Genomic DNA, 12,823 nt, shown 5'->3' with positions numbered 1-12,823 from the left:
TGTCCGGGGGGATGGCTGTATTTTAGCTCCTTGACTGGCTAGCCAACCTCTGTCCGGGGGGTGGGAAAGGGGAGAGACTGAGAGGAGAACGTGCGAGGAGAAGCCCAAGAGAGGGGAAAGTTGGGAAGAGGTGCCGTGCGCTTAGTCTGCGATGGGGAGAAACAGAAGGAAAATACAAGCTACATTGGTCTGGACTCTGGATCTTTGAGACGATGCACTGATGCACTGATGCAGGGCTGCAGATTACTACTATTATTGCACACTATATAATCTAAGCCAATCATATTGGTATCAGATCAAGCTGGAAGAAGGATCAACTTTCCCTGTAAATCCGTAATGCGTCTTAACGCACTATTTTCATCATGCAGACCAGCTAGGTAGAGTTGGGTTGCAGTTCCCGCGCAGCTCAGTGGGAAGTATGTCTGAAGGCATAGTAATAATAAATTGGGTAGGACACAAAAGTTGCCATGTCTCATTGCTTGTTTGTCATTGTTTGTAGGATTAGAGAGGCATAGCGAGTCTCCGTCTTTTTCAGCCTTCCCTTATCCACCTCACCCAATGTTCTCTATTTTGCCGTGAAAGTGACCCACTGATTCCCCTTTCTCACTAATAGGTACCCTGGTATTTAACAGGCTGATTTTCTAGGTAGTATTGGTGAATTTACTTGGTCAATATCCCAATTCGATGTCTGGGCAAAATCATGTAGCTTCTCAGATGTCAATATTAGTCCTATCTGATACTGAAATCGTACTATGTGTCCTCGCGGCTAAGGTAGTGATTTGTGTTTCCACATTGTTGTGCCACCCCTCCCCAAGTGCCGCATTCTTTTGTCTCTCATGACCAAGTCATGGAGGATTACTTCCCCCCCCCCTTCTAATGTCGCAAACCGCATAGTATTACTGACGCACGTACTCAGACTCTCAGATAACTCAAGTGTGACTGACAGGGAGATCTACGGGAGACGACTATTGAATTGATTCATCCACTGGCGAAAGGCATCTTGAATAGTGGAGATCATGAAGAATATCTTCTACCGTAGTCTCCGTTGATGTCCTGAGGTCTGATTTGACGGTTTCTCACAAGATCCCTGCCCATCATCTCCACCTTAGTTCTCCATGGTCCATAAGCAGGCGCCAAATCCTCGCTTTGGAATGGACAGTTTCTCAGTCCACGACGGAGACCCGAATGATCATGTCGTTTTGTCTTTTTAGGTCTTTCTAGGTCTTTTCTGATCAGCGATTTTTCAGTGGATTGTTTCTCAGCATTTTCAGAATCCTCGAATCCGATCCTTTGTTCCTCTCTAGTCCTACCCTTCTCAGTAATAGTGGTTGGGACCACTTGGGCGCACTACACCTCGCCATCCATCCATCCCTCCATCCATGTTTCATTTGCTTTCCTACAGATTAATCCGAGATGGGCTCTAGGCTATCATTACTGAAGAATCAGAAGCAGCTTCCTTCTTTCTGCAACACTCGACTGACTATTAGAGGCTGAAATGAACTCGTTAACTGCGTGAGCCCGTCGAGTTCTAACAGATGACAATGAGATGGAGTATGATGAGAGGGACATAGGGCATTCCAGAAGATGGTCTCCCTCATAGGTTTTGAGATGATTCGAAATTCGGGGGTGTTCCTCCGATTTAATCTGCTAAACGTTCGGGGAACCCAGCTTCGAAGATCGACCGATTCACAGAAGTAGTATACAAATGGCCCGGTTGGTCTCCTAGTAAATAGCCTTGGGTCTCCCAGCAGGCATAAATTTAGATTAAATCGCTGGGTAGATGGGCAGCTTTTGCCTTCGATCGTGATATTTGACTGTTCCTGGAATTAGCTTATATAAACTATATCTACAGAAACCTAAACGTCAATTGCAAAATGATGTCAACAGCTACCAAGAGTAAGAATCCGGGGGCTCCGCACGTGAGGCCAGCTGTGGAACTGCCACTCCGCATTCTTTGGCCCGAGGTCTTCACATGCAGATGGAAGCCGCACTACTTAGCACCAGACTGCTGACAACAGCATCAACCATCGAGACTACTGGTGGCCATATCGTATCTCATATTCAACTGGGGAGATTCCTTGGAGAGACCTCTTTCCTGACTTCGACATTCATGAAATCTCTCTTTCTTACTACATCACCAAGCGCGTCTAAACTGTAGGCGCCCTCCCCTCATGGCCTACGACGCCTTGACATAGGTGTGTTGGCTCCCGCAAAGGAAATCCGACCGACGAAGAACGGTCACCGATACGAACAGAAGGGCACTATTTCAAGTACGATGGCCGCTCAGTCAACGCTCCGAGCTCGAGAAGACCCTCTCGTTGCGCTGTACACTCATTACGCCAATCTCATCCGGACTCGAGTCAAGCAGTCATCGAAGACTTCTAGATTAATTGCAACGCTAGCTCTTCTGTTGTCGATCATAGGAAGCGGATATGGAGGGTATAACTGGTATCAGCGAAAGGTGAAGGAGCGTGCGCAGGGTAGGAGGTTACTGCGTCGAAATTCTGGGATCAGGGGCAAGGATGGATCTCGCACAATTTATGTGCCCTACAAGGACTCGAAGACCTCAAAGGTCAGGATCCATCCGACGAAGCCTACGACATTCGATGCACACAGGAGGCTGTTTCTGAACCCACCAGCGTCAGCTCGGGGAAATGACGAGGAATCCGGCTCGATGATCCCTCCACCAACAACAAAGCCGGGACTGAATCTGGCATTTCTACACCAGTTCCTCAGTCTGTGGAGTATTATGGTTCCTCGGTGGAGTAGCAAAGAGACGGGGCTACTGATGGGCCACGGTGTATTCCTGCTATTAAGAACATACTTGTCGCTGCTGATCGCAAGACTGGACGGTGCAATTGTCCGAGACCTCGTCGCGGGTAAGGGGCGAGCGTTCATGTGGGGTCTCGTGAAGTGGTGCGGTATCGGTACTCTCGCCTCTTATACCAACGCCATGATCAAGTTCCTTCAGTCGAAAGTCTCTATCGCCTTTAGGACACGGCTCACGAGGTATATCCACGATCTCTACGTCACGGACAACAACTATTACAAACTGTTGAACTTGGATGGTGGTATCGATCAAGGAGCGGACCAGTTTATCACACAGGACCTCACACTCTTCTGCTCGGCAGCAGCAGCACTTTACTCTTCTATGGGAAAGCCATTAGTGGATTTGTTCGTCTTCAACTATCAGCTGTACCGCTCCCTAGGACCTCTGGCCCTTAGTGGCATCCTCACCGGTTATTTCAGTACGGCAGTGATACTTCGCAAGCTGTCACCGCCTTTTGGGAAGCTCAAGGCTGTCGAGGGCAAAAAAGAAGGAGACTTTAGAGGTCTGCATTCCAGGTTGCTTGCCAATGCCGAGGAGATTTCATTCTACGGTGGCGCAGATATTGAGCGAGTATTTCTCCTTCGGAGCTTCAAAGATCTGCAGCGGTGGATGGAAGGTATCTATAGCCTCAAGATCCGCTACAACATGCTTGAGGACGTCATTCTGAAATACGCCTGGTCGGCTTTTGGATATCTAATCACGTCTTTGCCGGTCTTCCTTCCCGCGTGGGGAGGTGCAGGCGGTGCTCTGGAGCTGGCCGATGCCTACGAAGAGACTGGTCGCGAACGGGGCCGCATGAAGGGGTTCATCACAAACAAGCGTCTGATGCTTTCACTGGCTGATGCCGGTGGCCGCATGATGTACAGCATCAAGGACATTTCTGAGTTGGCCGGCTACACGTCGCGGGTCTACACCCTGATCTCCACACTTCACCGAGTTCATGCAAATGCCTACTACCCTCCGCGTGGCTCTCATGCGGAACTATACTCTCTGGCAGATGCACAGGGAACCATCCACAACGGATTCGACGGAGTGCGGCTGGAACAAGTGCCAATTATCGCACCGGCTCTCCATCCTCGAGGCGGAGATGAGTTGATTGAATCGCTGTCCTTTATCGTGCATTCCGGTGAGCACCTCCTTATTTCAGGGCCGAATGGAGTAGGTAAATCGGCGATTGCTCGGATTGTTGCGGGTCTGTGGCCGGTCTACCGTGGGCTGGTCAGTCGGCCCCGGGGATTTGGGCTTGACGGCATCATGTTCCTCCCTCAGCGGCCCTATCTCAGCGTGGGGACTTTGCGAGATCAAGTCATTTACCCTCACACCGAGATTGACATGCGCGAGGCGGGTAGAACAGATGCTGACCTTCAGAAGATCTTGGAAGATGCTCGTCTGGGATACCTGCCTGCCCGTGAAGGTGGCTGGAATGCTCGCAAAGAGTGGAAGGACGTCCTCAGCGGTGGCGAAAAGCAACGCATGGCCATGGCGAGACTATTCTACCATGAGCCTCGCTATGCGTTCCTTGATGAAGGGACCTCAGCAGTTTCCTCGGACGTCGAGGGCGTGCTGTATGAACAGGCCAAGGACAGAGGTATCACTCTGATCACGATCTCGACACGCGCGTCCTTGAAGAAGTATCACACTTTCAGCCTCACCCTGGGTCTAGGCGCGGAAGGAGAACAGTGGGAGTTTGAGAAAATCGGCACGGAGAAGGAGAAGCTGGGTGTTGAGAAGGAGATCCAAGAGCTTCGCAAGCGATTGGACAAGGTTGACGAGTGGAAGCAACGCCGTGAAGAAATTGACAAGGAGCTGCATAAGGTCTGGGCCGAGGAGGGAGAGCTTGCTCCACCACCGTATGAACTGGGGAACGAAGAAGCTGTGGCTGAAGTATCGAAGGAAACAACGGAAGAGGCCAATATCGACAAGACACAGGAATAGGTGATTATTGCAAGACATACTACGCGAGTGGTGTATTCAGGTTACAGAGCTCAATATTGTATCTGCATATGGATGTAACTCGTCGAAGTCCGACAATATAGACGTGTGCTACCTAACTCTTTCTCTCCGCTGCAGTGTCCCGGATATCACCAAAGAAGATAATCATGATTGAGAGATCGTCTCGATGCCTCCTGTTAAGCGGGTACGAAAGAGTGAGCATGGCACACGCCATCTGAGCATCATGTAGCCGACCGCCCAGCGCATTCCGCAGAAGATGAGTAGCGGCGTTCCGATCTTCCAGCACAAACCTATCTTCTGAATGGACTGATCCGGAGCCCCGTGGCCCTCGGTGCATTAGCCCTGCGGAACCCTCACTGCTGACTGGCATGTACTTCTCCCATTCCCCCTTGCCCTTATCAGGCCTGATAGCCTCCTGTTGATCTACCCACCGGCCCATTAATGCGACAACTTCATCATTGCCCAGAAGCTCCCACAGACCATCAGATGCCATTCTCACAAGTAAAGGTTGATGTGTTCCGGCTTCTCCACGTTAATGAGGTGAAACGCCATGTTTGGGAGGGCCGCAATATCATCATTCAAAACAATCAGATGATGCTTGCAACCACGTGGTATGATAAATAAGGGTCTCAAGTATATAGGTCCTCAAGTTAAGTCGCATTGAGACGTATAGGCAGGTCTTCAAAATTGAGCTCCTCAAAACTCAGTTCCGACTGATTAGACCATTGTGCAGAGAGGTGGCTTGGACGCGTCATATATAAGCACGACGCGCCTCCCTAATTGTTGCTTATTTGATATGCTCGAACGATCACCAAGTAACTTCCTTTAACTGCACTACCTCAAAATAGAACAAAAAAAGCATAGTACTTTGCTGTTAATATCTCCCCTGTATTCGCCTCTAGGCGAGTAGTCCACAAGCGAGCGGGCCGCCGCCTCCCGCTATTTGACGTACGACCGCGTTGAAATCCTCAAGTGCAACTCAAACCTCTATTAAGCTTTAATTCGGCAACAATCAAGCGAGCTTTAGACACGAGAAAAAAAAAAGATAGGAAATGTCATACCATCTTTCACTTTTTCATCAAATTGCCTAGAAAGTGAAGTGCAGAGAAGCCTCATTTCTATGACTCCCAACATGTTACGATCGTCCTCTTAGCTCCTGCTTCCCGCAACACGACATCAAACTACTTCCTTGGTCTATCTATACTTCCATCGGCACAGTCATGTCAGCTTCTCCACACTCGCAAACCTCAGAAGAGGATGCAGATACAATCACTATCCCCATTGATCGGTCATTCAGTGATGGCGACCCGTCTACTTGGCCTACAGAGCCCCGATTCGGGATGCCGGACGATACATGGTATCGTGAGAAGCTGGCCATCAGTTGGCTGAAGGAGACGGGGGCTTATGAAGAGGGTACGTACTGATTTCTAATTCTTCATTCGCATTATTGTTCTCGACGATCGGATTTGATGTTTCTTCTGTATTACGCTCGAGGCTCCGTGTTGTCTGCTTCTGGCCTTGCAGGAGTACTTGTCCGAGTATTCAGAGGATTCAATGTTTGCTTCCTAGAATCATTTCATGAACTACTTTATCTCAACATTTTGTTCAATTTCTTCGCCGGATATGGACGGGTCGGAGCAGTCGATTGGATTCATTGTAGCAATCTTGTCAACACTAAAGGCCATTCGCGATGTGTCCCCTTTCTTTGTTCTTTTGTGCATCTTGTCAAATAGAGTCCAAAGTCTTCAACTAACTATGAACCAAGGAACAAACTATGTCATAGACAGTCTGCCAGAAGGCTATGCCGTCTTTGACAGGCCGCGTGGGACAAATCCAGACATCGTAGGTCTTGCTACTGAAGACCTTTGATTTCAGAGCTATATACTGACCGACGGCACAGCGTGATCGGTTCCTCTGGGGACACCCACTTGGGCAGTACTTCCCCTCTACGATCCAGTTCTTTCCACACTTTTTATACCTGATGAAGGGCGGGAAAGAACCGTGCCCCTGCGTTCTTTGCGAGAAATTGGCAAAGAGGAATCAGCGCATCAAAGGTTGTTTTCCTGGTGTTACTCGCTCGCAAGTACCGTCAGAACTGACAGTGTCTCATAGATGGCCTGCCCGCAAGAGGTCCAGGGAGATCAACCGGGTCACTCAGTACTCCTGGTTCCGGTAAACCTGGTAGACCGCCAGGGAGGCCACCTGGTCGACCTCCTGGAAGGCCGCTCGGTCGACTCGGCCGGCCGCCCGGAAGACCACCGTTGAACCCTATTGTTGACCGGGAAGGGACACCAGACGTCTTCAAGATGGCCGTAATGAAACTCAAGGATAGGGGCGAACTAGATGAACCCATCTCAGAACCTTTAAGCATGGACTGGAAGTCTGAAAGGCCTGGCCTGGGGGAGTATCTGCAAAAACTAACAATGCAGCCTTCCTATGTCCCTCGCGCTGGTGAAATTGTCCTCTGGGTTCCTAATTTTGAGGGCGAGTTGGCCTGGAACCCAGAACACGCACGCGTTGAGATGTACGACCCGGAGCTTGATCGGTTCATGGGCGTTCCTGAGTGGCGAGCGGGCATCGTCGGCCAGGTCCCAGAGGAAGACACGGTGTTGCAGGATCTAGTCGAGACGGTTAATAAGGGGTGGGCAGTGAATTATTCTGGATTCCGTGTCGAGACGTTCCCCGATCCCAACAGCCCGGACAAGAGCTACTCCCTGCAGTACAAGTACGTTCACTTGAAATGTATCAAGCCATTCAATGCGTTCGAGCTCTTTTTGCAGAACATGCCCCGGGATGAATTGCATCCTTCAATCGAGTACGCCATGACCGTTATGTCGTCATTCAGCCTGCTTGAGAAATTTCATTTTCGAGGAAGGTGGCCGAATGCGTCCATCTACTGTATGGGCATATTCGTTGGGGCGGAACTTCTCATTGCAGGAGATGCCGTTCGCCTGAAACCGGTGGGCTATTCGCTCAGTAGCGGCCAAAAAGCAGTTACGGACGTCATGGTGATCGACGAGATCCGGCTCGACCTGATCCAATGCAGTGATGACATCAAGTCAGACCAGCTCGCAGAGCGATATCAGGTGCGCATTGGAGGCAAAGTCTACACGAATAACCGCCAGCGAGCGGCGATCGAAAACCCGATGCAGCCGCCCAAGCCCCTATCTCCCGAAGAAGTTCTCAGCGTCTTCCAGTACATCGGCATGAGCGGGTACGGCGACTGGTACAGTCTCAACGGCGGTAAGACGGTAGATATCTCCCAGGGGATGGTCATCGGGCGGTGCTACGAACCCGATGCCATGCGGCTGCTGTTCGGTAGTCTCTCACTGGGCCGGGATCTGCACGGCGTGCTGAGCGGACGAGAATACTCTCGGCAAGCGGACGAGCGCATCCCGGAGGGCAAAGACTGGTTCTGGGGCGACTTCAGAACGCAGACCCTGGCGGTCGAGACGCTGAACGGCGAAGACGTCGGCCATTATAGTGAAATCCGCGATGTGAAGATGTGGCGGGCCAATCTCAAGGTCATCGACGGCAGGGCCACTGCGGCTGATTTCAGAGAGGCCAAGATCCCCGGCGAGCTCGGACGACCGAGCCACAAAGCGCGATCGGCGTTTGGGGAGGTGCGCAAGACGAGCAAGCTGGTTAGCGCTGGTCTGGGGGCGGCCATTACGGATGTGAGCAACAATGTMAGCTCGGCGGACGAGAGCAATGTCCAGACTCGACTGAACACTGAAGACGAAGGAGAGGAAGAGTCGCCCGAGGATGAGGAGGATTTCACTCTGCGTTTGGAGGACCTACGAGGAGGGACTGAGGAGACGGAAGGTGGAGACTACGCGCCTGGGAACGATGAGCATACGGCGAAGCGGCCAAAGCATGATCTTTGATGCCAGATACCTACCCATGGTTTTTATTCTTTAATTGATAGGTTGAGATTGACACAAATAAAGGCCTGTCGGCCTTGACTCGTCATGAGCTCGATATATACCGCAACAACCACCTATTCCCTTATGTACCTTGCTCCGGTCAATCTTGTGACCTGCGGCAAAACGATTCTTTATACACTAATAAGTCCTACTCACCACCTCCCTCGCAAACTCCGCAAAGCTCTTCCCAGGCTCGACCTCTTCCTCCAGATTCGGCTGCGTAAACACCGCCAACGTATTGCGAGCGATCCTCGCTCCACCCGGCGGTCTCGCTCCCTTCACGAAATGCGGCACAGCACGGAACTTTCCCCGCGTGATAAGCTGCAGGGCCTCCCCGGTCTGGAAAGCCAGACAGTCCTTGGGGATATTCACCTTGACGACCTGGCCCGTGCGGGACTGGATGTACAGGCCCGCCTTGGGGTCCGGCGACTGGGGCAGTCCCGCCAGCGGCGCCGAGGCATCCGTCAACGAAGGGGGGTTAGCCGCCTCATCGACGAACATGGCGGACGTCAGACCGGTGAGACAACCGTGGTCGAGGTGCGTCGCGCACCAGTCATCATCGTCGCCTGCGTCGTCGGCGGTAGCGGCCGCGGCAGGGTCGGTAGGGAAGTAATGCAGCAGCCTGGCCTTGGTCGTCAGACTGGTCTTCACCACGTGCTCGAGGTATCCTTCCTTGTAGCCGTCGATGTTGGCGAGGGCGTAGCGGTCACAGGCGCGGGCGACGAGCGCGGCCGTGTCGATGATGAGCTTGCAGAGCTCCTCGAGGCTGCGGCGGAAGTTCGGGAGACGGTCTGCTGGCGGCCAGATGTTGGGGGCTGTGTATTCGGAGAGATCCGGGAAGTTGTCTGCGGGGGCGCCTTGGAGGTCGGGGTTCTGGTAGAAGGCACAGTTGACGTAGTAGGAGCCTTTGAGGGTGTCGAAGTGGCCGGACCGAAGGGTTTCTTTGCCGCAGGACCAGCCGACGAGGTATTTGGCTGCGGGGCTGGTGAGGGATTCTATTGTCTGTCAATTTGAGTCTGTAGATACGAGGGTGCAAGTCGGACGGACCTAGCTCATCGTTTGGAAGCGCCGCGAGGTAAGAAGCGTTGGAGAGGACTTCGGCGCGGAGACGAGTAAATGCCGGGTCCAGATCTTTGACGACGATGATTCCCAGCGAGGATGGACCAAAGGCTTCTGTCAGGGTTTCGAAAGAGACCGTGCCTTAGACCAAGAAGTTGTATCAGCTCCATGATCCTATTAAGCTGAAGCTTGAAACGGCAGTGTTCTTTGCAGATGATCAACTCACCATTGACAAGCTCCTGGAGACTCACTGTGACCGCTTGGGCCTGTGGCACGTCGGTTGCACCCATCTTTGGCTAGTTAAGAGTAGAATTCAAGGAGTTCAATGCAGCAGTCAGGCCCCAGAATGAGAAGCTGAACAAGAGAAATAAACGGCCATGTTGTTTGGCTCCCCCCTCTCTCTCCCCACTTTCTAGCGTTACATTGTGTGGTCAACGGCGACTTCCGTCCATTTCTGGGAGATTGTCCCGTTTGGGTATCGCTTATCAGGCTATCATCGGCTTTATCTCTTATCGATCGTCTTCTTAACTTTTTGATACTAAACATAAAGCCTGTAGAAGTATTCACACAACTCTAGCAGCAGCTCAGAACAGTGACAAAGATACTTGTCAGTGAAGTAAGAGGCATCTCACCATTCACTAGTTCTTTTATTGCAACTTATCAGAAGGTAGAAAAGCTGCCAGGCTGATGGTATATAAAGATGCTTCTCCCCCATGATTCCATCTTCCTAATATTCAACCACCTCTCTTCAATATAGAATCTGCATTCTTTTCCAGTTGCTGTACACGGACAACTACGGATGCTTCTATAGCTGATTACCATGACTTAATGCTAATAATATGTCTACGCCGACATAACCTATAGCTGTTCTTGACTTGATTGTCTAAAGAACTGCCCACGTCGAATGAGCCCTCAAGAGCTTGAATGAAGCTGATGACTATGGCCAGGTTGATGCTTGAATATGGACCTCACGTCCAGACGGACTCCCTTAATGCATTCAACTGACTACCGGAAACAAATCGGCTGGAGTCATTTGAGTATGGGGCGCAAAGTCTGACTTGCGGGTGCCAGATTTCTGGACTACTGCAGCCGCTGCAAAGTGTCCGGTATGTGCCCAAATTTGGGACACAATCATACAAATTACTATTGTTGATCGGTGCAGGAGGATAGAACTTGTTCTGTCCCTCTTGGAGGTAAAGCCAATGCCTAGGTTCGTTAAGGATGCTCCTGTTCAGATGCAGGAGACGGCAGAGGCCGTTGGATGGCTCAAGCACCGATCTGGGGGAGTTCCGGAGCTCCAGGACAAGAGGTAGAGATATCTACCACTATCACATGATTTTTTTAACATGGCTAACAGATCAGTCGCCTCATAATTTACCAGGGCTATAAGGAAGTATTCCTCCCCCTCATGGCCCCAGGTACTCGTTAGAGGACCTGGAGAGGACCGCCTCGACCACCACTTCCGAACCAGAGGAATTTATGAAGATGCAGTCCTTTGGACCTTGGAGCATCAAGAAGGAGACTCACCTCCGAAGCCTATGCCTGGCACTGCTGGCATTTCTATCGGCAGCTGAGGAGGTGGCGCACTAAGCCGGAAGAGTCTTGTTGACGCCATTGGACGAGTCTGCTGGCTGGAGTAAAAGAAACCCGGTTTGTCTATGACTACCATGTCGAGAAATCCTTTGATATAAATAGGAAACATGTCTTCGACAACTGGAAACACGTTGAACCGATAGTGCATGACACGCCTATGCCTCCCTACACCAAACCTCTCTGACCTACAAATATTCAACCGGTGCAACCCATGGCCAGTATGGGGCCGCTTTCCCAACCGATTCCCCGTCAGTAGAAGTGGGCATCAATGTTGACAGACCGGATGAATCTGAGGTCGAGTCATTCTGGGTGAAAAAGGTGGTCAAATACCGCCTGGGAGCAACATATCAATGCATTATTGCGCTGGTTATACGTCCCTGCCGGTCCGCCTGGGATCGAGAGCCTACTCGCATTGAAATTCAGGTTATGGTTATATTCAATGTGTTGCCAGAGCCTTATACAAACTCACGAAAGAACCCAGACTTCTGTATCCCGCCAGACAACCGGTACTAGCCTTCATTCGTCATTGAGTTTGGCTGATCCGAGTCAGCCCGCAAGGGAACGCATTGAGTTTACCAAAGGCCAGCTCTTCGGGCCATTGGTAGTAGCTGGCCAGAATCCTGGCACAGTACTTTCTCTCGACGTGTCCGAGCTGAGGGTGATGGCTCAGGAGGTCATTACACAGACGACTTGTTGGGCAATGCGACTGTGGGTGATGGCCGGTCGTCCACATGTCAAAATCGTCCTCATCCTCAACATTGCGCAGAAGACCAGAACTAATCAAGTCACTGGCAAGGCTGAACATTAACTTAATCATTTGTTGCTCGTACAAAACCTTCGGCTACTAGAGCCTCTTTTTTCCCCAAAATCGTTTTCGTCTTTTGCAACTCGTTATTTGTCCGTGATGCGCGGGAAACCCGTTGCGCCAGCAAGAAGCGGCCTCAAGTCCTGAAGCGACTACCAAGTGTCGACCTTTGTTCCCATATCTCGGGATCGTTCGTACTGAGAAGCGAACATCGAGCATCGTGGTTGGATCGACATGGACCGAGGTGTCCGCTGGATAGAGGCCACTACGAGCCTGTAAAACACAGCTTATGCTCTGCTGACAAACACGTTGAAGAGTGACACTCGCGATAAATACGATGAGTACCAACAATATACACTGGTGCCCCTCGCCAGTCTCCAGAGCAAGCTCTATATACGTCCGCCGGATGGACTGCACAGCCTGAGCCTGAAGTTCAAACCGAGAGTCCTCAGGAAGAATCCTCCAAGTCTACTGTGTAACCTGGGTCTTCTGATCAGATTACCCCAGAGCGAAGTGTTCATATAGCGCCGATGATACACCTGAGGCCGTAACTATCGGACAACCAGCTATCACGGATTACACCTTTGAGGAGAGTGCCGATGATTTTGACCCATTTGTGACTGAGCGTTCCTTCGTGGATTGCATTTCCGGCGGGCT

General features: G+C 51.2%; 4 protein-coding genes across 4 annotated transcripts; 2 read left to right on the top strand and 2 right to left on the bottom strand.

Annotated features, from left to right (window-relative positions):
• Nucleotides 1–2,275: 2,275 nt before the first annotated feature.
• Nucleotides 2,276–4,765, top strand: pxa1 (putative peroxisomal ABC transporter (PXA1); the record flags this gene model as incomplete). Its single annotated transcript, XM_043269610.1, has 1 exon — nucleotides 2,276–4,765. One exon carries the CDS (start codon nucleotides 2,276–2,278, stop codon nucleotides 4,763–4,765), a length of 2,490 nt encoding a protein of 829 aa, XP_043125545.1.
• Nucleotides 4,766–4,877: 112 nt separating this feature from the next.
• Aspvir_006407 (uncharacterized protein) lies at nucleotides 4,878–5,276 on the bottom strand (the record flags this gene model as incomplete). The annotated part of the gene is made up of 1 exon (XM_043269609.1): nucleotides 4,878–5,276. One exon carries the CDS (start codon nucleotides 5,274–5,276, stop codon nucleotides 4,878–4,880), a length of 399 nt encoding a protein of 132 aa, XP_043125544.1.
• Nucleotides 5,277–6,003: 727 nt separating this feature from the next.
• Nucleotides 6,004–8,670, top strand: Aspvir_006406 (uncharacterized protein; the record flags this gene model as incomplete). Its single annotated transcript, XM_043269608.1, has 4 exons — nucleotides 6,004–6,196; nucleotides 6,549–6,625; nucleotides 6,684–6,837; nucleotides 6,896–8,670. The coding sequence occupies 4 exons, from the start codon at nucleotides 6,004–6,006 to the stop codon at nucleotides 8,668–8,670; spliced, it is 2,199 nt and encodes a 732-aa protein (XP_043125543.1).
• Nucleotides 8,671–8,847: 177 nt separating this feature from the next.
• On the bottom strand, nucleotides 8,848–10,058 carry Aspvir_006405 (uncharacterized protein; the record flags this gene model as incomplete). The annotated part of the gene is made up of 3 exons (XM_043269607.1): nucleotides 8,848–9,704; nucleotides 9,757–9,909; nucleotides 9,995–10,058. The coding sequence occupies 3 exons, from the start codon at nucleotides 10,056–10,058 to the stop codon at nucleotides 8,848–8,850; spliced, it is 1,074 nt and encodes a 357-aa protein (XP_043125542.1).
• Between the last annotated feature and the right edge of the window lie 2,765 nt (nucleotides 10,059–12,823).

The sequence above is a fragment of the Aspergillus viridinutans genome (genome assembly GCF_018404265.1).
Source record: "Aspergillus viridinutans IFM 47045 DNA, scaffold_4, whole genome shotgun sequence".
Lineage (NCBI taxonomy): Eukaryota > Fungi > Ascomycota > Eurotiomycetes > Eurotiales > Aspergillaceae > Aspergillus > Aspergillus viridinutans.
This window is presented reverse-complemented; position numbering and strand designations above follow the sequence as displayed.